This window comes from Megascapheus bottae, chromosome 14 (genome assembly GCF_031878675.1).
Source record: "Megascapheus bottae isolate mThoBot1 chromosome 14, mThoBot2.hap1, whole genome shotgun sequence".
In the NCBI taxonomy this organism is placed as follows: domain Eukaryota; kingdom Metazoa; phylum Chordata; class Mammalia; order Rodentia; family Geomyidae; genus Megascapheus; species Megascapheus bottae.
In genome coordinates this window covers 59551817-59574428 of record NC_143522.1, presented here as the reverse complement: position 1 = coordinate 59574428, position 22612 = coordinate 59551817, and the positions used below count along the sequence as shown (strand labels likewise).

General features: G+C 41.9%; 1 protein-coding gene across 1 annotated transcript in view; it reads right to left on the bottom strand.

Moving 5' to 3' along the window:
- Positions 1–4094: 4094 nt before the first annotated feature.
- Positions 4095–22612, bottom strand: part of Ap4s1 (adaptor related protein complex 4 subunit sigma 1) — a 40541-nt gene continuing 22023 nt past the window's right edge. Inside the window, exons 4-6 of the mRNA XM_090345346.1 lie at positions 22410–22478; positions 15675–15686; positions 4095–4426 (exon numbers count right to left, since the gene is read on the bottom strand). Coding sequence (XP_090201472.1) covers positions 4298–4426; positions 15675–15686; positions 22410–22478 — 210 coding nt within the window. The 3' untranslated portion in view covers positions 4095–4297. The remainder of the gene's footprint in view (positions 4427–15674; positions 15687–22409; positions 22479–22612) is intronic.

Genomic DNA, 22612 nt, shown 5'->3' with positions numbered 1-22612 from the left:
GGACTTTCTCAAGGTTAGAGCTCTACCACTTGAGCCTCAGCACCACTTCCAGCTTTTTTCCATGTATGTGGTACCGAGGAATCGAACCCGGGTCTTCGTGCATGCTAGGCAAGCACTCTACCACTAGGCCAAATTCCTGGCCCCCTAATACCAATATTTAAATATATGACTGGTGTTTCAATTCAAAAAGCAGGTTTTTGTTTTTTTTTTTCTTTCAATACTTAAATACATTACTGTTTTTTGTTTGTTTGGGGTTTTTTGTTTTGTTTTTGTTTTTGCCAGTCCTGGCCTTGAGCTCAGGACCTGAGCACTGTCCTTGGACTTTCTCAAGGTTACAGTTCTACCACTTGAGCCTCAGCACCTCTTCCGGCTTTTTTTTATGTATATGGTACTGAGGAATTGAACTCGGGTCTTTATGCATGCTAGGCAAGCACTCTACCACTAGGCCAAACTCCCGGCCCAAAAGTATTTTATTAATGAAAAAAGACATTTACTAAATTAAGATGAATTGAGAAGAATTGGTATAGTAAGATTTTTTTTAGTCTCTTAAATACAAATAGTCACATCACAGTTCAACTGATTCAAGTGCTACAAGACATCTAGTGTCGAGTATATTGTAAGTTTTGAGTATTTTCCTATAGCTACCTTTTATTTTTAAAAGTCTTTTTATTCTCTGAAGGTACTGAAATCTGTGCCAAGATGTAATTCATCTATTTTAATGTGACCCCAAAATTAATTTTATTCACTCCCTAGCCACTTCTGGTGTACCAGTTTCAGCAGTTACCTGAATATGCTTCTGATTAAGTGCCTACCAACTAGGACAGTGTTTCCCAACTACTTTGTCTCAGAAAGACCTCCAAAGTACTTTGAGCTAGTCGGGGCTTTCCCCACACCAAATCACTTAAATCATAACTCTCTATACATGTGCCACTTAAAGTGTTCCCATGGGTAAGAAGCCTTCCTGAATGAGTCTAGAACTCAGTCTTGCCTTTCAAGCCCCAAATGATCACCTTTCTGGGTCCTTTTAAGTAAAACTTTGAAATACATAAATAGATGTAGAAAAAAATTTAAAAAAAACATCTTGGGGCTAGGATTTTGGCCTAGTTAAGTACTTGCCTACTTGCCTAGCATGTAGGAAGACCCAGGTTCAATTACTCTGTCTCACATATATAGAAAAGGCACAAGTGGTGCTGTGGCTCAAGTGGTAAAGCACTAGACTTGAGGAAAGACCAAGGACAGTGCTCAGTCCCCAGGACTGGCAAAAGAAAAAAAAGAAAGAAAGAAAATCTCATATATGAGAGCTAGAGCAGTCTTTAGAAATGCCCTTTTGGCAAGATTGAATGTTACAGATGAAACATTCATGGGAACATTACATGGGATGTTATCTTAATTCTCATTTTCCCTCACTTGACCTCAGTTTCCATGTTCATATATGCATGTCCTCCCTTTTGGTAGTTACTAATGTTTGAACTCAGGGCCTTGCACTTGCTAGACAAGTTATCTGCCACTTGAACCATGCTAGGATTTCAGACTTTTACCTGAGCTAGCCTTGGACTGTGTGATCTTCCTGTCTCTTCCTCCTGAGTAGCTGGACTTTACATACAAAATGCTAGCAAAACCAGTTTTATATAGTCTACTGTTGCCTGAATGGTGAATGCACAGGGAAAGCTATGGGGGAGGGGGGGTGGAAATCCAAGGCATTGCTGTTCAATTGTGACTTAGTAGTTTACTTCTAAAACATTTTTTCCCTTGGTAGTGGGATTTGAACCTCGGGGGGGTGGGGGGGGTCTGCCAGTTCACTTGAGCCACAGCTCCACTTCTGCCTTTTTGCTGGTCAATCAGAGATTAAAGTTTTATGGACTTGCCTGCATGGACTGGCTTCAAACCCCTGATCTTCAGATCTCATCCTCCTAAGTAGCTAGGATTTCATGTGTGAGCCACGGGTGCCTTGCATACATTCTGTGAGTTAAAAGAATAAGTATTGGGGTCAGGAGTCTGGCTTAGTGATAGAGTGCTTGCCTAGTATACATGAAGCCTTCTTAGGAACCACATGCACGGAACAAGCTGGAAGTGCTGCTATGGCTCAAGTGGCAGATCACAGCCTTGATAAAGCTCAAGGACAGTGCCTAGGCCCTGAGTTTAAGCCCTGGGTCTGGCAAAAAAAAAAAAAAAAAAAAATTGTGTGTGTGTGTGTGAACTAGCTATGGTAGCTCACACCTTCAGGTCTACCTACTCAGGATTGGGAAGATCATGGCTCTAATCAAGCCCAGGCAGAAGACTCCAGGACTCTTTTTCTCCCTTCCCACTCTACTAACCTCCCCTACCCCCATGAGTGGGCCTGAAGTCTGAGCACTATCTTTCTTTTTTCCCTCAAGACTAGTGCCCTACCACTTGAACCACAGCCCCACTTCTGCTCCTTTCAGTAGTTTTTAGGAGATGGGAGTCTCGTGGACTTTCCTGCCCAGGATTGCTTCATGTTATGATCCTCAGATCTCAGCCTCTTGAGTAGCTAGAATTACAAGTGTGTGCCACCGGCACCCAGCTCTTTGTTAATGTTTTTGTTTTGTTTTGTTTTTGCCAGTCCTGGATCTTGAACTTGGGGTTTGGGCACTGTCCTCAGGACACTTTTTGCTCAAGGCTTTCGCTTTGCCCCTTGAGCCATAGCACCACTTCTGGCTTTTTCTGTGTATGTGGTACCGAAGAATCAAACCCAGGACTTCATGCATGCGAGGTGCGCACTCTACCCTTAGGCTATGCTCCCAGCCTTCTTTTAACATTTAAACATTCATTATTTGATATATTATTATAATTTCATGGTAATGGCATTTTAACTGCCAAGAGATATTAAACAGTATCAAAGGCTTTCGGAAACTGGCAAATAGTATAAAAATCTTAATTTTTGCAGTTATTTTTATATTGTTGGGTTTTTTGTTTTTTAGTGTTGTGCTGGTCTTGGGGTTTGAACTCAGGGCCAGGTCCCTGTCCCTTAGCTGTTTTTGCTCAAGGCTAGTACTCTACCACTTGAGCCATATCTCAACTTCCAGCTTTTTGGTGGTTAACTGGAAATAAGAATCTCACAGACTCTTTGCCTAGACTAGCTTTGATCACAATACTCAGATTGCAACCTCCTGAGTAGCTAGAATTATAGAAGTGAGCCACTGGTACCAGCTTAATTTTGCGGTTTTCTTCTGGTACACTTGTAATAAAGTGTTATCTGTGTTGGTTTTGATAACAGGCTCTTGCCATATAGCCCTGGTCTACAACTGTTGATTCTCTTGCCTTAGTCTCTTGAGTGCTGGGATTGTAAGTGTACCACTTTCCTTCTGGCATACCAGAAGTTTTTAAAAAGTAAAAGTAAATTTTATTTATAAAAAAGTTTTTATTGTTATTATAAAGGTGATTTGCAGAAGGCTTATAGTTCTATTAGGTTATAAGTACATTTCCTTTTTTTTCTTAGCCAGACACCACTTAGCACTCTCTCCTTCCCCCAATCCCCTCTCTCTCTTCTTTCTCTTTTGTAAGTAGGGCTTGAACTCAGAGCCTGGGCATTGTACCTGAGCTCTTTTGCTCTAGCTAACACTCTACCACTTTGAGCCATAGCCACTTCTGTTTTTCTGATGTTTAATTGGCAATAAGCATATCACAGACTTTCCTGCTTGGACTGGCTTTGAACTGGGGACCTTAAATCTCAGCCTCCTGAATAGCTAGGATTACAAGCATGAGCCACCAGTTCCCAGCTAAATTTATAAACATATATAGTGTTATACAAACCTTCACTCTAGCTTTTTGGTGGGTAATTGGACATAGGAGTTCCAGGGAGTTTTCTGTCTGAGTAAGCTTCAAATGTAATCCTCAGATCTCATCCATATGAGTAGCTAGGATTATAGGTGTGAGCACCTGTGCCCAGCTTACTAAGATGTTTAAAAAGTACTTAGAAGACAGGTTTTCTCAAGCTATCATGTTTATTTCAGTAAACTTACAATTTTTTATTGTCTGATAACTTCCACATATTCTTCTTTTGTAAAAAGAAGCAGTGGCCAAAAAGATTCCTTATATTTGTATGCTTACAATTAGAAAATAAAACTCGGTGAAACCATTGCTTTGTTCATACTTTAAAAATGCATTTTTGTTTACTATTTAAGAACTGGGGAAAACAATAGGTATAATGATTGAAAGGTTATTCCACTTTGCCATTTGTGGCCTTCCAGATTCTTCTGGGCTACATATGTTGAGGTGGATTCCATGGTGGTTGCATTTCCTATAAATCCAATGCTGTCTGATAAACCCTTCCTTCCATTCAGCTTTCTGACATCTTATCAAGGATTAGCAGAGGGGCAAGAATTCTTGCCCGATTGGTTTCCACAATGCAGCCATTTAACACCATCTCATCCAAAATGATGTGCACTTTATCCAGATTAAACATTATCTAGGATCCTATTAAGGAAATTAATTTTAAAGTTATGAAAAAAGTTAACATTCAGTTCATAACAACCTAGTATAACAACCTACTTCCACTTTGCTTAAGCCGAGGATAAGAAGGCATGGAAATGAAACAGCTGCAAGACATGATAGTGCAAAACTAAGTATTAAGATCTAGAAAACAAAGCAAGTAAATTTTGGCAAGAGAATGGGTGATCAGGAATATCTTTAGTCACAAGAATATCTTTAGTCACTAGTAGCAATGATTTTAGTACTTAATTGCTTTCCAGACAGTGTTGAATCTTAACATACATGTCAATCTTATGATTATTATCTGTTTTTTACCTAGGAGCAAACAGCTCAAAGCCAAGGTCACAGAACTGGGAAATGCCAGAGCTGAAATTTAAGCCCACTGTTTGTATTTAAGAGCTCTGCTTTCTAGGCTTCTCTAGGCAAGCCCAAGGGTATCAAGTAGACACACACCCCTGGCCCCTAAATCACTACCTTGGAATGATGCCTTGATAGCCCTGCAAGCATCAGGTATTTTTCATACAAATGCAATAGTTATCTGAAACCAAGCTACTTCTCTTACTGGTGTTCTTATTAGAAAGTTAGGCTAGTGCATAGGAGAAGTAGAAAGTAACAGAAAATGATACCTAGCAAGCTAAAAAGAGCCAAATTGTTCCCCTAAGAAACCTTTATCAGAGTCCTTAAGTTGTAAAAGAAGAAGGAAACCAAGGAGATGAGCTGTTTACCATAATCATAAGTTTTCATTCCTAAACAGGTTAGATTGCAAAACACCCTGCAAGTTTCAAATGGACAAATTTACGTAATTAGAGAGTCCAGGCACTGGTGGCTTATGGCCATAATCCTAGCTACTCAGGAGGCTGAGATTCTAGGATCATGGTTCAAAGCCACCCTGGGCAGGAAAGTCCTTAAGACTCTTATCCTCCAATAAGCTACTCAGAAAAGGCTAGAAATAGAGTTGTGGCTCAGTGAAAAAGTGCTAGTCTTGAAACAAAATGGCTCAGGGAGGATGGGAGCATAGCCTAGTGGTAGAGTGCCCGCCTAGTATGCACAAAGCCAGGGTTCGATTCTTTGCTGCCACAAACACAGGAAAAAGCTGGAAGTGGTGCTGTGGCTCCGTAGCAGAATGCTAGCCTTGGGCAAAAAGTATCCAAGGACAGTGTCCAGACCCTGAGTTCAAGCCCCAGGACCAGAAAAACATAAATTCTCTAAGGAAATTCATAATTAATTGTTGTACTTTTTACTACCAGATTTTTTTTCAACAACTGATGCTCAGGGCTATATTGAATTTATTCATTTGAGGATATCTGCAGAGGATGGGATAATATGAATGACTTACATTTCTATTAGACTGTGTTACCATCACATAAAACTGCAAATAATCCTCTAATCCTCTAGCAGAATAAACTTTGAGAAACAGATAGGAACTGTCCTGAGTGACCCAGAAAACGGTGGGGGGGGGGAGGCTTTTAGTCTGATACACCTATTAATGTCTTCCAATTATATAGATGATTGCTTTATCCTGTAGGCAAACTAGGACTGCAGTAAATTTTAGGCCTTTCACTCAAACCTGCTTACGAGACACAGAAGCCAGAACTTTGGAGCTGAGACAAAGTGGGGGATGATAGGTAGGTAGGAGGGCAGTGTTGAACTGTACAGGTGGCTTGGACGGTAAATGGGCTCACAAAGGGCAATGAAAACCTTAATGCTTTTGAACATCTCATCTCCAATATGATGGTGTCAGATAGAAGGAAATCTCATTTTTAATCACTTACTGTAAGGATCAAGGTGCTGTGTGGATGGCTTCCTCTTTGACAAGTACATGATGTGCAATTCAGGTGACCCCTTGATTACCTGCCCAACTGTTTTGATAGTTCAGATTTAGTGCTGAATCAACCACTGACATCCCCACGCTGCAAGGACAAGATCTTTCCACAAGTTGAATTTCCTAACATCCCAAATCATGAGATCATTCTGTGTTGTGAACATGTGACTGCCTGGCTACCTGTATTTGGCAGCTTCTGGCACTATATAGGCAAACCATAGACCAAATTCAGAGAAAGGCAAAATAAGAACTGATTTCCTCCTGGAATCAGATGACTCCTTTAATAAGAGTCCAGCTGTTGTTCACATCTTGATTTGGCTTAAGAGCAACTGGTTCACACTGGTGAAGCCAAGATTAAGGCATTTGGGCCAAATTCCAGGCCAGGGGACCAAAAACATACTCCATATGCCAAGCCCCATGACAGTAAACATAGATGAGCATATCTGAGCCCTGACATTTGGAATTGGAAGAAACAAGAAAGAACTAGACTGTGGGCCTATTCATGTAGTCAGCTGGCAATGCATACTGAGAGGACCTCTCTTTAGGCTGTACTGAACCTGATTGCTGTAAACATTTGTAAAGAAACATGCTTCCTTCATGGCTTCCTAATGAAACTGACATGATTCTTACTCCTTGGTAGTGTCCTACCTTCTCACAATTTTGATACATAAGGGTCTTTCTGCATTTCTCTGTGATGTAGATTGGAGTTGAACTTTACAGGAATCTTTTAATACTAGTGCCCCTGGAAATTGATTTTTAATTAAAGTTGTAAAAATTTTGATGGGTCTAATCTGGGAATTTTGATTTCTGGGTCACAAAACACTACCAACCTGATATTTTAACACCATTGTAACACCATAGGTCCACTGTGATGGACTAGTTGTCTTTTACTAAGTAAGAAACCTAGGTGGCATAGTTTTGAATGGAATTTTGAAAATTTATCACTTAAGCCACAGCTCTACTTCTAGAATTTTTAGTAGTTAACTGGAGATAAGAGTCTCATGGACTTTCTTGCCTGGCCTGTCCTTTGAACCCTGATCCTCAGATCTCAGCCTCCTTGAGTAGCTAGGATTACAGTTATAAGCCAGCAAACATATCTTTTTTTTTTGGGGGGGGGGGACTGGTCCTAGGTCTTGAAGTCAGAGCCTGAATTCGGTCCCTTTGTGTCAAGGCTAGCACTTTACTCCTTGAGCCATAGCACACTTTGGGCTTTTTCTTAGTAACTAAGTACAGATGAGAGGCTCATAGACTTTCCTGCCTCTGCTGTATTTAAAGCAAGACCCTTCCAAACTCAGCTTCCTGAATAGTAGCTAGGATGGGCGACTAGCATCTTTTTTTGGGGGGGGGTCATGGGGCTTGAACTCGGGGCCTGGGCACTGTCCCTGAGCTCTTTAGCTCAAGGCTACAGCCCTACCCCTGAGTCATAGCCCCACTTCCCTGTTTTCTAGTGTTTTATTGGAGATAAGCATCTTGGGGTCTTTAGTGCCCAGGCTGGCTTTGAACCATGATCCTCAGATCTCATCCTCCTGAGTAGCTAGGATTACAGGCATGAGCCACTGTGCCCAGCTACACCAGCATCTTTTTTAAAAGATGTTTTCCTTCAAGACCCATTCACCTTCTGAGAACAAGGCACTGAAGCATAATTTTATATGGGCCTTAAGATTCATATGAGCTTATATAAAATTAAGGTATTAAGGGTTGAACACAGAACTTCAAATACAGTAAGCAAGTGCCTACCTCTTAAGTCATGACCCCACACCTTGCTTCACACAAGGTCTCACGAACTGCTCAGGCTTTAATTGGGATTACAGGCATACCCCACCTGGTTTACTTACTGTTCTTGACTAAAACAGAACCCAGAAGCACGGAAGAAAAGTAGTGCTAAGAAAGAAGGACTTGGTGATGGAATGGTAATAAGCAGACGCATGTGGTACCTAGAAGCTTCAGAGAACCCACTAAAAAGATTTGGAAAAGCCTAGAAGGCAGAACTCTTGGAGAAGGACTAGCTCCCCTGGGGTCAGATCATTTCTGAGGCTCTCATCACTAATGACAACACAAGCAGAACTTCCATCCTGGGGAAGGCCCTGTCCCCTTGTTCCTCAGAGCCTGTTGTGTTCTCACAGGCTCTCTGAGCTCTTACTTGTAGTCCAACTTTGAATTTACTTTCAAAAAATATGACACACAGGAATCTTTGTGAACTCCACTTTTGGAGGTGTTAGCAAAACAGTCTTTAGCAGGACCTGTACAGGTAGTTCAAAACGTTGCATCCTGTCTCACTTCTCAAACTTCTCTTGTTTATTCACAGAAGACTTGACAACCACAATGCCATTCAACAAATATTTCACTGGAGACTAACTTGCTTTCTTTCTCCCTTCTTTTTGGCAATCCTAGGGCTTGAACTTAGGGCCTGAGCACTGTTCCTGAGCCATTTTGTGCTCAAGGCTAATATTCTACCACTTATGCCACAGATCCACTTCTGGCTTCTTTGGTAGTTGATGAAAGTCTCAGAGATTTTCCTGCCCAGGCTGGCTTTCTCAGCCTCTTAAGCTAGCTAGGATTATAGGCATAAACCACTGGTGCCTGGATAGGATTAGTAGTTTTTTAAAAAATGTTTCATACTTGGCTGGACTTGTTTCATGGGCCTGTAGGCTCAACATTAGAGGAGACTAAGGCAGTAATGCTTAAGCCTAAGGTCATGTATGGGGGTAAACACACTGTATTAAATATGTAAGGTCTTATCTACGTGGGTTTGATTACAGAAACTAATAAAGTATTCTCTAAATAATGGGAAAAAAAACAAGAGTAGAAGGTCAGCCTCCAAAGGAAAAAGAAGTATCACCTCTACTTTATTCTATTTTATTTTTGCAGGGATTTTACTCACAAAGGCCAGACAAATTCTCTACCACTGAACTAATACCCCATTCTCTAATTTATAATACTCATGTTCAAAGTGACCCTGGAACCCAGAGATTACTACCAGTTTTGTCCCAAAGTAGCTGCATAGATTGTGGCTTATCAGAGAACCTCTCTAGGTCTCACCCTCTTCATCTAGAAAGAGAGGTTTAACTTGTTACAGTAAGTGCTCCACCAGCTGGACCACAGCTCTACTTCTGGCTTTTTGGTGTTTAACTGGAGATAAGAATCTCACAGATTGGGGCCGGGAGTTTGGCCTAGTGGTTAAAGTGCTTGCCTAGCATGCACGAGGACCCGGGTTCGATTCCTTGGTACCACATATATAGAAAAAAGCCAGAAGTGGTGCTAAGGCTCAAGTGGAAGAGCTCTAGCCTTGAGAAAGTCCAAGGACAGTGCTCAGGCCCTGAGCTCACGCCCAGGACTGGCAAAAAAAAAAAAAAAAAAAAAGAATCTCACAGACTTGGCCGGGAGTTTGGCCTAGTGGTAGAGTGCTTGCCTAGCATGCACAAAGACCTGGGTTCAATTCCTCAGTACCATATACAAAGTAAAAAGCTGGAAGTGGTGTTAAGGCTCAAGTGGTAGAGCTCTAGCCTTGAGAAAGTCCAAGGACAGGGCTGGGGCCCTGAGCTCAAGCCCAGGACTGGCAAAAAAAAAAAAAAGAATCTCACAGACTTGCCCAGGCCCTGAGTTCAAGCCCCACAATCTACTAAAAAAATAGAGGGCCGGGAGTTTGGCCTACTGGTTAAAGTGCTTGCCTAGCATGCATGAAGAACTGGGTTCGATTCCTCGGTACCACATACATACAAAAAAGCTGGAAGTGGTGCTGAGGCACAAGTGGTAGAGCTCTAGCCTTGAGAAAGTCCAAGGACAGTGCTAAGGCCCTGGCAAAAAAAAAAAAAAAAAAAAAGAATCTCACAGACTTTCCTGTCTAGGCTGGCATATAACTACAATCCTTAGACCTCAGCCTCTTGACTATTTAGGGTTACAGGTGTGAGGTACCAGCATCCAGCTGAGACAGCTCTTAAAAGCCTTTATGGTTATTACTTCTGGTAATATGAAACCAATCTTGAGGTAGTCTTGTCCTGAGTGACTAGAGTTTGTTTTGTAATTCTTCCTTTCCCTCTCCTGAGGTTTTGAACTCAGAACCTATATTTCATCACCTGAGCCACTCTCTTTGCCCTTTTTGCTTGTTATTTTTCAGATACATTTGCAATTTTTGCCAAAGCTGGCCTTAGACTATGGTGCTCCTAGCTCTTAACTCCTAAGTAGCTGGGATTATAGTCGTGAATCACCATTCCCAGCATATATATATATGCATACCAGCTAACTTTCTGCTTGGCTTTCTATGCATGTGTGGGACATCCCAGCTATATCCTCTTTGCCTGTCTAGTTATTACTCCTGTCCCCAGTCCTGGGATGGGGATGGAGAAGAGGCCTTTACAGGCCCTAACAACAGGTCTTAGGCCATCTAGACACCCTGTAAGTTTTAGGGACGCAGGCTACAGCAGCAGTCAAGCTGGTAGAGAAGGCTGAAGCATCCTTGCCCCAAAGGTAGGAGGTGCTGTGAAAGAGGGGCAAAAGGAGCCAAGAAAGAGATGGTTATCCAGTTGTAAAGGCAGTGTGGCTGCTTCATTCTTGTTAAGGCAGGAAAGTCTTTGTTTTTTGTTTTTTGTGGGTCATGGGGCTTGAACTCTGGGCCTGTGCACTGCCCCTGAGCTCTTCAGCTCAAGGCCACTTCCTGTTTACTAGTGATTAGAGATGAGTCACATTCTTTTGTGCCTAGTCTGGCTTTGAACCTTGATCCTCAGATCTCAGGCTTCTGAGTAGCTAGGATTACAGGTGTGCCACCGTATCGGGCTAAGGCAGGAAAGTCTTTTAGCCTTTATTTATTTATTTAATAATGCTGGTACTGAGGCTTGAACTTAAGGACTTGCATCTTTTTTTTTTCTTTTTTGCTTAAGGCTGGAGCTCTACCACTTGAGCCATAGTTATAGTTCTGGCTTTTTGCTGGTTTATTGGAGATAAAAGCAGATTTTCTATGCAGTCTGGTTTCAAACCTTCTTACCCTGCTGAGAAGTGAGGATTACATGTGTGAAGCAATGGCAACTGGCATCTTTTAGCATTTTATTTATTCATTTTAGTTTTTGCTAGTCCTGGTGCTTGAACTCAGGACTTGAGCACCGTCCTTGGGCTTTCTCAAGGCTAGAGCTCTACCACTGGAGCCTCAGTACCACTTTCAGCTTTTTTCTATGTATGTGGTACCAAGGAATCAAACCCTGGTCTTCATACTTGCTAGGCAAGCACTCTACCATGCTCCTGGCCCTCTTACAGGTTTGTTTGTTTGTTTTTGTTTGTTTGTTTGTTTTTAAGCCACCAAATGCCACATAGGTTGTTTTTTGCATCTCTATGTGTACCATAGGTGTGCACTGAACTGAGCTGGTGTATATATCCTGGCATGCTGGTCACCAGTGGCATCCCTGACCTTTTAGCAGATGAGGTTAGACACAGCTCCCAGCACAGGAGTGATCAGGCCACTGCTGAGCTCAGTTCCAACAGGAACTCTCCAAACCCACAGCAGCAGAGGCAATGGGAGGATTTCAACTAGCCAGTTTCTGTCCTGGTTTCCGTGCTTTTCAAATCCCATCTGTCTTGCTCTGTAATGTCTTAGTAGAACTAGAACAAACCCATCCTAGGGAGAAATGTAAATGGTACATTTCCTTTCTCAAAGTCTAAGTCTGAGTCCTGGAAACTATCTTTAAAAGGCACTGAAGTAGAAAAGCCTCTGAAAAATATGGTTGCTAGTCAGGGGCTTCTGGGAAATATTATGAGGGCTTGACTTCCCTGTCCAGTTGCAGTACTGGGACCTTAACTTGTGGTCTGTTCCATGTGGGCTAACAAGGAAGGCTGTCTGAAGCCTGAATAAACACTAAACACAGAGATAATGTGTTTCGTGCTGCGATGTAATTGTGGCTTTCTGGGCAGAGCAGCCTCTTCAGTGCTGGCTGCTTCAGCAGGTCCTGGCTATATTCTAAAGAAAAATGACACAGAACATGCGGGAACCAGATCCCAGTGCAGGACACTGCTGCCAAGCATCCACAGGCTTCGTCTCCTATCTAATTGCCATCTGCAGAGGTTCCCCAAGATAGAACCCTCCATTAAAGAGAGGGTCAGATAGCTAAAGATGGTGACCTCTTAAAAATGTCAGTGGAAGCAAGGGTAAGGTGGCTCACACTTGTTAGCTCTTCAGGAAGCTGAGATCTGAGGATCACAGTTAAGAGCCAACCTGGGCAGAAAAGTTCTGTGAGACTTGTAAAAAAAAAAAATCAGTGTCAACAGATGAGAGGTGCATCATGATAGTAAGCATATAACTTGGAGAAGTGGGAAGAAAGAAATAAAAGCAGGTGCAGTGAAGTGGAAAGATAAAAATCATGTGTCTTGGTGTGGAAGGTAAGCTGACACTGGAATGCTAGAGCTCATTACACAGACCTATGCTACCCAGCAGAGGCCTATAAAGACAAGCATACCTCCCTCAACTTCCAATATACATCTGGTCAGTACATGATAACTGGCAGCATAACTCATCTAATACATAGCCTGTACCATCTAATTCATATCAATTTGCTGGACATATTCTTTTGTGTGTGTGTGTGTGCGTGTGTATTTGTGTGCATGCTGTTTACTGAGATTGACCTTGAGTTTCACCCAGCTTTTTCACTCATAGCTAGCACTCTACTACTTGTGCCACATCACCAGTCCAGCATTTTTTTTTAAAGATTTTATTTTCTGCCTGGGCTGGTTTTGAACCCCAGTCATCAAATGTCAGTCTCCTGAGTAAGTAACACTGCAGGCCTAGGCCACCCAGCTCTTGGGTTTCCTTTTTTTCCTTTCCTTTTTTTTTTTTTTTGGTGGGTCATGGGGCTTGAACTCTGCTTAGACATTGTCCCTGAGCTCTTCAGCTCAAAGCTACCACCCTACCCTTGAGCCAAACCCCACTTCTCATTTTGTAGACTTAATTGGAGATAAGAGTCTCAGGTCCTGGGATGGGAGTTTGGCCTAATGGTAGAGTACTTGCATAGCATGCACAAAGACCCAGGTTCAATTCCTCGGTACCACATACATAGAAAAAAGCCACAAGTGGTGCTGTGGCTCAAGTGGTAGAGCTCTAGCCTTGAGAAAGCCCAAGGACAGTGCTCAGGCCCTGAGCTCAAGCCCAGGACTGGCAAAAAAAAAAAAAAAAAGAGTCTCAGGTCCTTTTGTGCCTGGGCTGGCTTTGAACCTTGATCCTCAGATCCCAGCCTCCTGAGTAGATAGGACTACACCCAGCTCTTAGGTTTCTTAAGTCAAAGGGATCATAGATTCATGTCATTAGCCACTAGAGGGTGCTTTTTCTTCCCAGTTAACTTGATGCTTCTAACTAGCCTGCAAGTGAATTTTATTAACAGGATGACAATTTCCTATCAATAATAGTTAACTAGCCATTTTTCCAGAATAGTAAGTTGATGTAAATAGACTCGTTCTTGGCATAGACATCCACTCTGTAAACACAGAAGTGTGTATACATGTTCACACATAAACACATTTGTTATATGTTAAGTATAGAGTAAAAATTAATGAGGAGCCAGGAGTTTGGTCTAGAGTGCTTGCCTAGCATGCACGAAGACCCACATACATAGAAAAAAAAGAAAAGCCAGAAGTGGTGCTGAGGTTCAAGTGATACAGCTCTAGCCTTGAAAAAGTCCCAGGGCAGTGCTCAGGCCCAGAGTTCAAGCCCAGGACTGGCAAAAAAAAAAAAAAATGAAGGGAAATTAATGAATATTTTTTCTAATGTTACTACTCTACATTCAAATCTAGCCAGGCGCTGGCGACTCATGCTTATAATCAGGAGACTGAGATCTGAGGTTTGAAGCTAGCCTCAGTAGGAAAGTACAAATCAATGAGATTCTTTATCTCCAATTAACTCTATAAAGCTGGAAGTGGCGCTGTGGCTCAAGTGGTAAAGCACTTTCCCTGAGCACAAAAGCTTGGAGATAGTGCCCAAACCCCAAGAAGCCCCAGGACCAGCACACACACAGACACAGACACACACACACATTCTGATATATTCTCAAAGACATTTTTATCTCTTTCCAGTGGTAGGCAGATTCTGCAGTAGATCAAAATGCTTTCTGTTTATAGCTATGGCACACTGCCTAGAGGACTCCTGCCAAAATGTATAGGTCTGCAGTGTTCTCACAAAATTATGTTGTGGGGTCCTTGGGCATTTTATATATATATACATATATATATATATATATATATATATATATATATATATATATATATATCATCCCCTTTGAGGCTTTTTTTGTGGGGGGGGGGGGCATGAGGCTTGAACTAGGCCTCGGAGCTGTCTCTAAGTTCTTCAGCTCAAGGCTACCACCCTACCCTTGAGCCAAGCCCCACTTCCCGTTTTCTAGAGGTTAATTGGAGATAAGAGTCTCTGGTTTTTTTGTGCCCAGGCTGGCCTTGAACCTAGATCTCCAGCTCTCAGCCTCCTGAGTAGCTAGGATTACACAGGCATGAGTCACTACGCCCGGCTTTCTTTCTTTTTTCTTTTTTTTTTTTTTTGACTAGGGCTTGAATGCAGGACCTGGCACTTGATTGGCCTCCTTGCTCACAGGTGGAATTGTATTCCTTGAGGCAGATGTTTAGCCAAGACTTTATTTTATTATTTATTTATTTTGGTTTTGTGGGTCATGAGGCTTGAAGTCAGCCTGGGTGCTGTCCTTGAGCTCTTCAGCTCAAGGCAACCGCTCTACCCTTGAGTCAAGCCCCACTTCCCATTTTCTAGAGGTTAGAGTCTCAGGTCCTTTTGTGCCCGGGCTGGCTTTGCACCTTGATCCTCAGCTCTCTGCCTCCTCAGTAGCTAGGATTACAGGCGTGAGCCACTGCGCCCAGCCTAGCCAAGACTTTTCTGCCTGGGTGGCTTTACAATGAAATCCTCTAGATCTCAGCCTCCTGAGGAGCTAGGCTTTTAAGTGTGAGCCACCACACACACTGGGCCCCTCAGGCACTTTTGATCTAAAAAAAAAAAATGAAAAGGAGAACATTCCTAGTTAGGAAAACCTGGCAACTTCTAACTCTCAATTACCAACCCTGTGGGCCTCATGACTGTGATGGGGAGATTCATACCCGGAGCCCTGAAAATTAAGTCTCTGGGAAAATCACATATTTTTCAAGCTGCGTTTGCAAGTTCTAAATAAGCCTATTTCACATACATAAAAGAAGTTAAATTAATATGGCTAGTTATTATCAACTACTACTATGGCACTGATCTGTCTGGAGCAAGGCTTTATAAAGCAGGGTGGGAGTTACTGCACTCAGGTGCCCTTGACCAAGGAGAGTGGCAGCCTCCCTCTCTCATAGATCATTCTCCTGCCCTGTGGCACTTACCTGATTAAACCTAGTGTGCTTTGCTACAGGCTGTAGAAAGCAACCAGAAAAAGGATACATCCAGTTCACTCTGGAAAAGAGAAAGAGAATGCATAGATGAGGAGACTCCGGAGAAACACAACACAGACAGTAATAACCTCTGCCTCCCCAGGCCTCAGACCGGGGAGCCCTGAAATGGGGCTGTGATAAAACAAATGAATGAACAAACAAAACAACAACAAAAACCCTTACTGCGGGGCCTGATGACTCACACCTGTAATCCTATCTACTCAGAAGGCTAAGATCTGAGGATCAAGGTTCAAAGACAGCCCAAGCACAAAATGACCTGAGTCTCTCTTTTTTTTTTTTTTTTTTTTTTTTTTTTTTTTTTGCCAGTCCTGGGCTTGAGCACTGTCCTTGGACTTTCTCAAGGCTAGAATTCTACCACTTGAGCCTCAGCATCACTTCCGGCTTTTTTCTATATAAGTGGTACCAAGGAATCAAACCTGGGTCTTCGTGCATGCTAGGCAAGCACTTTAACCACTAGGCCAAACTCCCAAGGACCTGAGACTCTTATCTCCAATTAACCTCTAGAAAATGGGAAGTGGGGCTTGGCTCAAGGGTAGGGTGATGGCCTTGAGCTAAAGAGCTCAGGGACAGAGCCCAGGCCAGTTCAAGCTTCAAGACCCACAAAATAAAATAAAACCTTACAGCTTACAGGAAGTTTACAGGCTAGAAAGTAGAAGGGAATATAACAAACTTTTAGCTAGAAAGCAATTTGATCCATGTAGCAGTAGCATTACCCACCAGTTCTACCCTTTGAATCCTTTTATTTTCCTGGAATTGGGCAAAGGCACAATGTACAAGGATGTGCAGCATGAAGTTGTTTATAGTAGCAAAATATTAATAATCACTTAAGTATCTCCCAAGGCGAGGGGGCAACTGAAGGAAACTATAGCTCATTCACACATGATCAAGTAAACATCTGGGCACTGATGGCTCACACCTGTAATCGTAGGTACTTAGGAGGCTGAGCTGTGAGAATCACTGTTAAAAGCCAGCCTGGGCAGAAAAGTCCATGAACCTCATTTCCAATTAGCCACCAGACAACCGGAGGTGGCACTTAGGCTCACTAGCAAAAGAGTTCAGGGATAGCACCCAAGCCCCAAGTTCAAGTCCCATGACTTGAAAAAAAAAAAAAAAGCAAGTTATAAAATAGTATGCAGCCAGCCACCCTCTGTATTCACATTCATGAATTTAACCACATTTTAAAATATTTGGGAAAATTTATCTGTACCATTTTTATCATGTCATTACTCGTGATGTCATAAAGATGTCCCAGAGCAAGGACATGGGAAAGAGAATTGAGCTTGTATGGGAGGGACTTCAGCATTGCTAAATGGCCTCATTTCACCTGTCCTAGCTTCCTGACAGCTGCTGTGCCTTTTAGCACAGCTAAATGCTAGAATGCTAGCTGGGCGCTGTGGCTCAGGCCTGTGATCCTGGCTACTCAAGAGGCTGAGATCTGAGGATCAAGGTTCAAAGCCAGCCCTGGAACAAAAGGACCTGAGACTCCTTTTTTTGGGGGGGGGGGGAGGAGGAGGTCTTGGGGCTTGAACTAAGCCTGGGCGCTATCCCTGAGCTCTTCAGCTCAAGGTTACTGCCCTACCCCTGGGCCTGGGCGTTGTCCCTGAGCTCTTCAGCTCAAGGCTACTGCTCTACCCTTGAGGCAAGCCCCACTTTCCATTTCTCGAGGTTAATTGGAGATAAGAGAATCACAGACATTTTAGTGCTGGGGCTGGCTTTGAACCTTGATCCTCAGATCTCAGCTTCCTGAGTAGCTAGGATTCTAGGCTTAAGCTACCCGCTTGGCTCTGAGACTCTTAACTCCAATTAATCTCTAATCTTGGGCTGAAGAGCTCAGGGACAGTGCTTAGGCAAGAAAAAAGAAAATAGAATGCTGAGAAATTTATCAACCCAGATGGCATGAAACTCTTCTTTAAGACTGGAAATTCTGAGATCAAGCAAACTAACAACAACAACAAAAAAGTCCAGAAAGAATGTTTAAAACTCACTAACCAAAAAATACATCTTAACAAGGCATTCTCCACCCTACTCGTCCTCTTCCTTGAGAGCCTACACCAGGTCACCCCTAGTACAGTCCAAATGCTGTGTAATAAGTTAAATTCCACTCCTCACTTCTGTGGTTTACTGGTCACTGACTCTCTTCCTAAAATTATATGTCTAATTCAGCAATGTACTAGTTATTTTTAGTTACAGAATAGTGGGGGGGAAAAAAAGCTTCAGCAATGATAGTGCTTACAATCATGTTTTAGTCTCCAAGGTTTAAAACACTGGTATTTGGGGAAATTATATTCTTCCTGGTGGGTATCATTTTAACTTGGCTAATGGTAGCTAGCCTGTCTTAACATGTCACTATACCAGAGACGCAGAAGCTACAGCTATGGTATGCAGTGTGGCGATTTACATTTAAATCAGTTACAGTGAAATTAAATTTGAATTCATTACTTCCACTAACCACATTTTCAACACTCCAGAGCCACAAAAAGCTAGTTAGTGCCTATGACACTCTAGCTTTCTTCCTACTGAGGAAAATTTTATGAATAGTGCTGTGTGTGCTGCTGTCACCAAACAATCAACACAGACACAGATTTCCAGCCTGTCCCTATGTCCTTGATTCCTTCAAGGTCAGTCTCTGGCATGGACTGACTGCTTGACTTCTTCTAGCCTTGGTCTAGATATCTCTCACCTTGTAGGACAGACACCAGTTAGTGAGTTAGGAAATTTCTGGTGTCAAGCCTCATACAATAAACTAATGTTTGTCACCATAGGCATGTGTCAGAATCACCCGACAGGCTTGTGAAACCATGGGTTGATGGGCTTCAGTCCAGAGTTTCTGATTCAATGGTCTGGGGAGTGGCCCAGGATGATTGATTTATTTCCTTCCTTCCCTCCCTTTCTCTTTCCTCCTCTCCCTCCCTCCTCCTTTTCCTCCAAGTTACTCACAGCCATTCCCAGCCCTTTTTGCTTACTCGTTTGCCCAGGGCCAGCAATTCTCCCACCTCCACCTCCCAATTTGCTACAGCAACCACACATAGCTTAGATTTTGTTTGGTTTTCTTTCTTTTTTGTGCTAGTCCTGGGGCTTGAATGCATGGCCTGGGCACTGTCCCTGACCTTTTTTTTTTTTTTCTCAAAAATGGTACTTTACCACTTGAACCATAGCTCTACTTCTACTTTTTTGGAGGAATGGTTAATTGAGGATAAGTGTCTCATTGAACCTTCCTGCCCAGGCTGGCTTTGAACCATGATCCTTAGATCTATGCCTCCTGAGTAGCTAGGATTACAGGCATAAGCCACTGGTGCCCAGCTTACATAAGCTTTTTTTTTTTTTTCTAGTTCTGGGGCTTGAACTCAGGACTGAGTTTCTCAAGGCTAGAGCTCTACCAATTGAGCCACAGCACCACTTCCAGATTTTTCTATGTTTGTAGTACCAAGGAATCAAACTTGGGTCTTTTTGTCCATGCTAGGCACTCTACCACTAGGCCAAACTCTTGGCCCCATAGCTTTTTTGAGATAAGAATTTTTCCTTTGCTTGGGCTGGTCTTAAGCCACAGCCCTCCTAGATCTCTGCTTCCCTACTCAGAATTTCTAATAAGTTCCCAACTTAAGATTCTAGTCTAGGAAAAAGACTTTAAGAACCAAGTAATACACTAAGACAACAAAGACAGGCTAGTTGATTGCCCCATGAAGAGTTTGCCAAATTTCATTTATGGCTTCGCAGTGGGTAGAAGACATGACCTCTGGACACAATTTCTTGGTCTCTTGGTTTTTTGTTAACTCAGTTTTTCCAGTTGTGGAACAAAGTCCATCTCTGCCTCAGGAAAAAGCAACTTTCCAACAGTCTCTTCCTCATCCTTCATATAAATGCGCAATGAACTACATAAAACTTTGAAAAACAAAACAATAAGCTTGTGTCACAAAAATGTCTAACCAAGACTCAGAAAAGCATATGGTAGCAAGGCAAACTGTTTCCACTAATTCTGTATAAAAAGATAGTTGGGTTTTCAATTTACACCAAAACTACAGTAATCAAGAGAATGCAGTGCTAACATAAGGATAAACATACAGACCAATGGCAAGGAACTGACATCCACTTATGGCTGACAGTTTTTTAACAAGAGTGCCATGGTGATTCATGGGAAAGAATAGTATCCTCAACAAATGGTGTTTCACCTGTTCACCTACATACAAAAAAAGAATGAAGTTGGGGTTGAGAATGTGGCTTAGTGGTAAAGTACTTGCCTAGCATGCATAAAGCCCTGGATTCGATTCCTCAGTGCCACATAAACAGAAAAAGTTGCAAGTGGTACTATGTATCATGATAGAGTGCTAGTCTTGAGCAAAAGAAGCTCAGGGATGGTGCCCAAGCCCTGAATTCAAGCAAAAAACAAACAAAAAAAGAATGAAGTTGGTAGTACGAGGTGCTCTTAGCTCCTGTTTGTGATCCTAGCTAGTTAGCAGACTGTGTTTAAGTATGAAGGTTTGAAGCCAGTCTACTCAGAAAAATTCATGAGCCCATATAAAAAATAACCAGCATGAAACAAGGCTACAACTATGGCTTAAGCGGTACAATAGCAAGCACAAGGTCCTGAGTTCAAACTCCAGTAATACTATAAAGAAGAGGAATTTAGATTCATAATTCAGGACATAGGCAAAAATGATCCCAAAGGGATCACAGCCTTAGATGTAAGAGCTAAATCAATAACCTCTAAGAAAACAAAATAATAAATTTACAAACCTTTTGGTCATGATATTAAAAATAAAAGCAGCAACAAAGTTGGCTTATTTGTTAAGATAGAACCTGACTGATTTTTTTTTGTCTGCGATCAGTCTCCAACCATACTCCCTCCAATCTTTGTCCTGTGGAAAGTTGGAATCTCAGGCATATACTACCAAACTTAATCTCTTATGTGCTTCTTTATCAAAGTCAGATTAATAAATATCTAATTAATATCTAAAAATAAATAAATAAATAAAAGCAGCAAAAGAAAAGCTGCACTACAATTATACAATTCTATATTCTCCAAAGTGTAGAATAAGTCAAGCTGTAGACTTGGCAAGTAAAGGAGTCTAGAGCCTGAAGTAAGTACAGGAAACAAAGGAGGAAATGTTCATAGATACACTGTTAAGTGATATAATTCCTTAAGTTAATTGCATCTAATTGCACCAGTAGTTTCATGACCATGTAAGTACTAAAACCTAATTGTGTGAATTGTATAGTATGTACCATCATATTTAATATAGCTACTAAATACAAGAGAATGGTTGAAATGGAGCATACATTATCTGCCCCTTCCACCCCCCAGTAGTGGGACTTGAGCCCTGGGCCTGGGCACTATCCCTGAGTTCTTTAGCTCAAGGCTATTGCCCTACACCTGGAGCCATTGAACTACTTCCAGTTTTGTGCTCATTAATTGGAAATTAGAGTCTCACAGACTTTTTAGTGCCTGGGCTGGCTTTGAACCTGGATCCTCAGATCTCAGTCTCCTGAATTGCTAGGATTACAGATGTGAAGCACCAAGCTCAGCTTATTTCTAAGGAGAGTTGATTTTTGACCCTCAAAGCAAAGGTTTGGCAGGTGTGATTGTGCACACCTACAATCCCAGCTACTTGGGAGGTGGAGGCAGGAGATCTTAAATTGTAAACTAGCACAAATAAAGTTAGAGGAGAGTCCTTATCTCAGAAACAAAATGCAAACCAAAAGGGTTAAGGTTGTGCCTCAAGTGGTAGACTGCTTTGTCTAATACAAGGCTTTGAGTTCAATCTCTAGTACTGAAAGAAGAAAAAGGAGAGGAAGGGATTGTATGAAAGGATGGAAATGATTCTGAAAATGTAAAGGGGCCTGATATCTCAGGAATTAAATTAGTGGGAAGAAAACAATATGAGAGCAACTTACGTTGCAAAATTTCATAACTGAGAGAAAAGACTTTGAGATGTAGTTCACCTTTTATGAAGTGATTCTTCCAAAGGATCTAATGCATACAGATAAGTAAGGGAAAAAAATGTCATATTTTTGAATTTTAACTTTTTTTTTTTGTTGCCAGTCCTGGGCTTGAGCTCAGGGCCTGAGCACAGTCCTTGGACTTTCTGAAGGCTAGAGCTCTACCACTTGAGCCTCGGCACCACTTCCAGCTTTTTTTTTTCTATGTATGTGGTACCGAGGAATCGAACCTGGGTCTTTGTGCATGCTAGGAAAGTTTTCTCAGCCCCTTGAATTTTTAACTTTTTTTTTTTTTTGCCAGTCCTGGGCTTGAGCTCATGGTCTGAGCACTGTCCTTGGACTTTCTCAAGGCTAGAGCTCTACCACTTGAGCCTCAGCACCACTTCCGGTTTTTTTCTATATGTGGTACCGAGGATTTGAACCCGGGTCTTCATGCATGCTAGGCAAGCACTTTAACCACTAGGCCAAACTCCCGGCCAAGTTTTTAACTTTTTTTTTTAATAATTTTTTATTGTAATTAATAAAAGGGTTACATGATATTTGCCAGATAGAAGGTGCATTAATTCACATACATTGATACCCTTTCACATGTCTTGGTACCCATCACCCTCCCCCCCACTCACCACCCACCAAGTTTTTAACTTTTAAAGCTCTATTTTAACCCAAACTGTTTCTAAAATCAGCAACTACAACAAAAACTGTGCTGAGGAAAATCGTTTTTAGCTATCAAATTACTTACCACAAAAACTGTGCTGAGAAAAATAGCTTTTAGTCATTAAAAATGACTTACCACTCGGCTGAAATATTCATCTAAAACTTCCACAAAATTGTGGATGAATTCATAAATAGCCATCTCATTCTGAAACAAAATAGGAAGGGTATAATCAATTGTAGTAGAAATGCCCAGTGAGGGTTCAAGTTTTAGTGCATGTAGTGTAATGAGAGTATGAACAAAGAAGCTTCTCATTGGCATATATTTAGAATAGGCCTCCT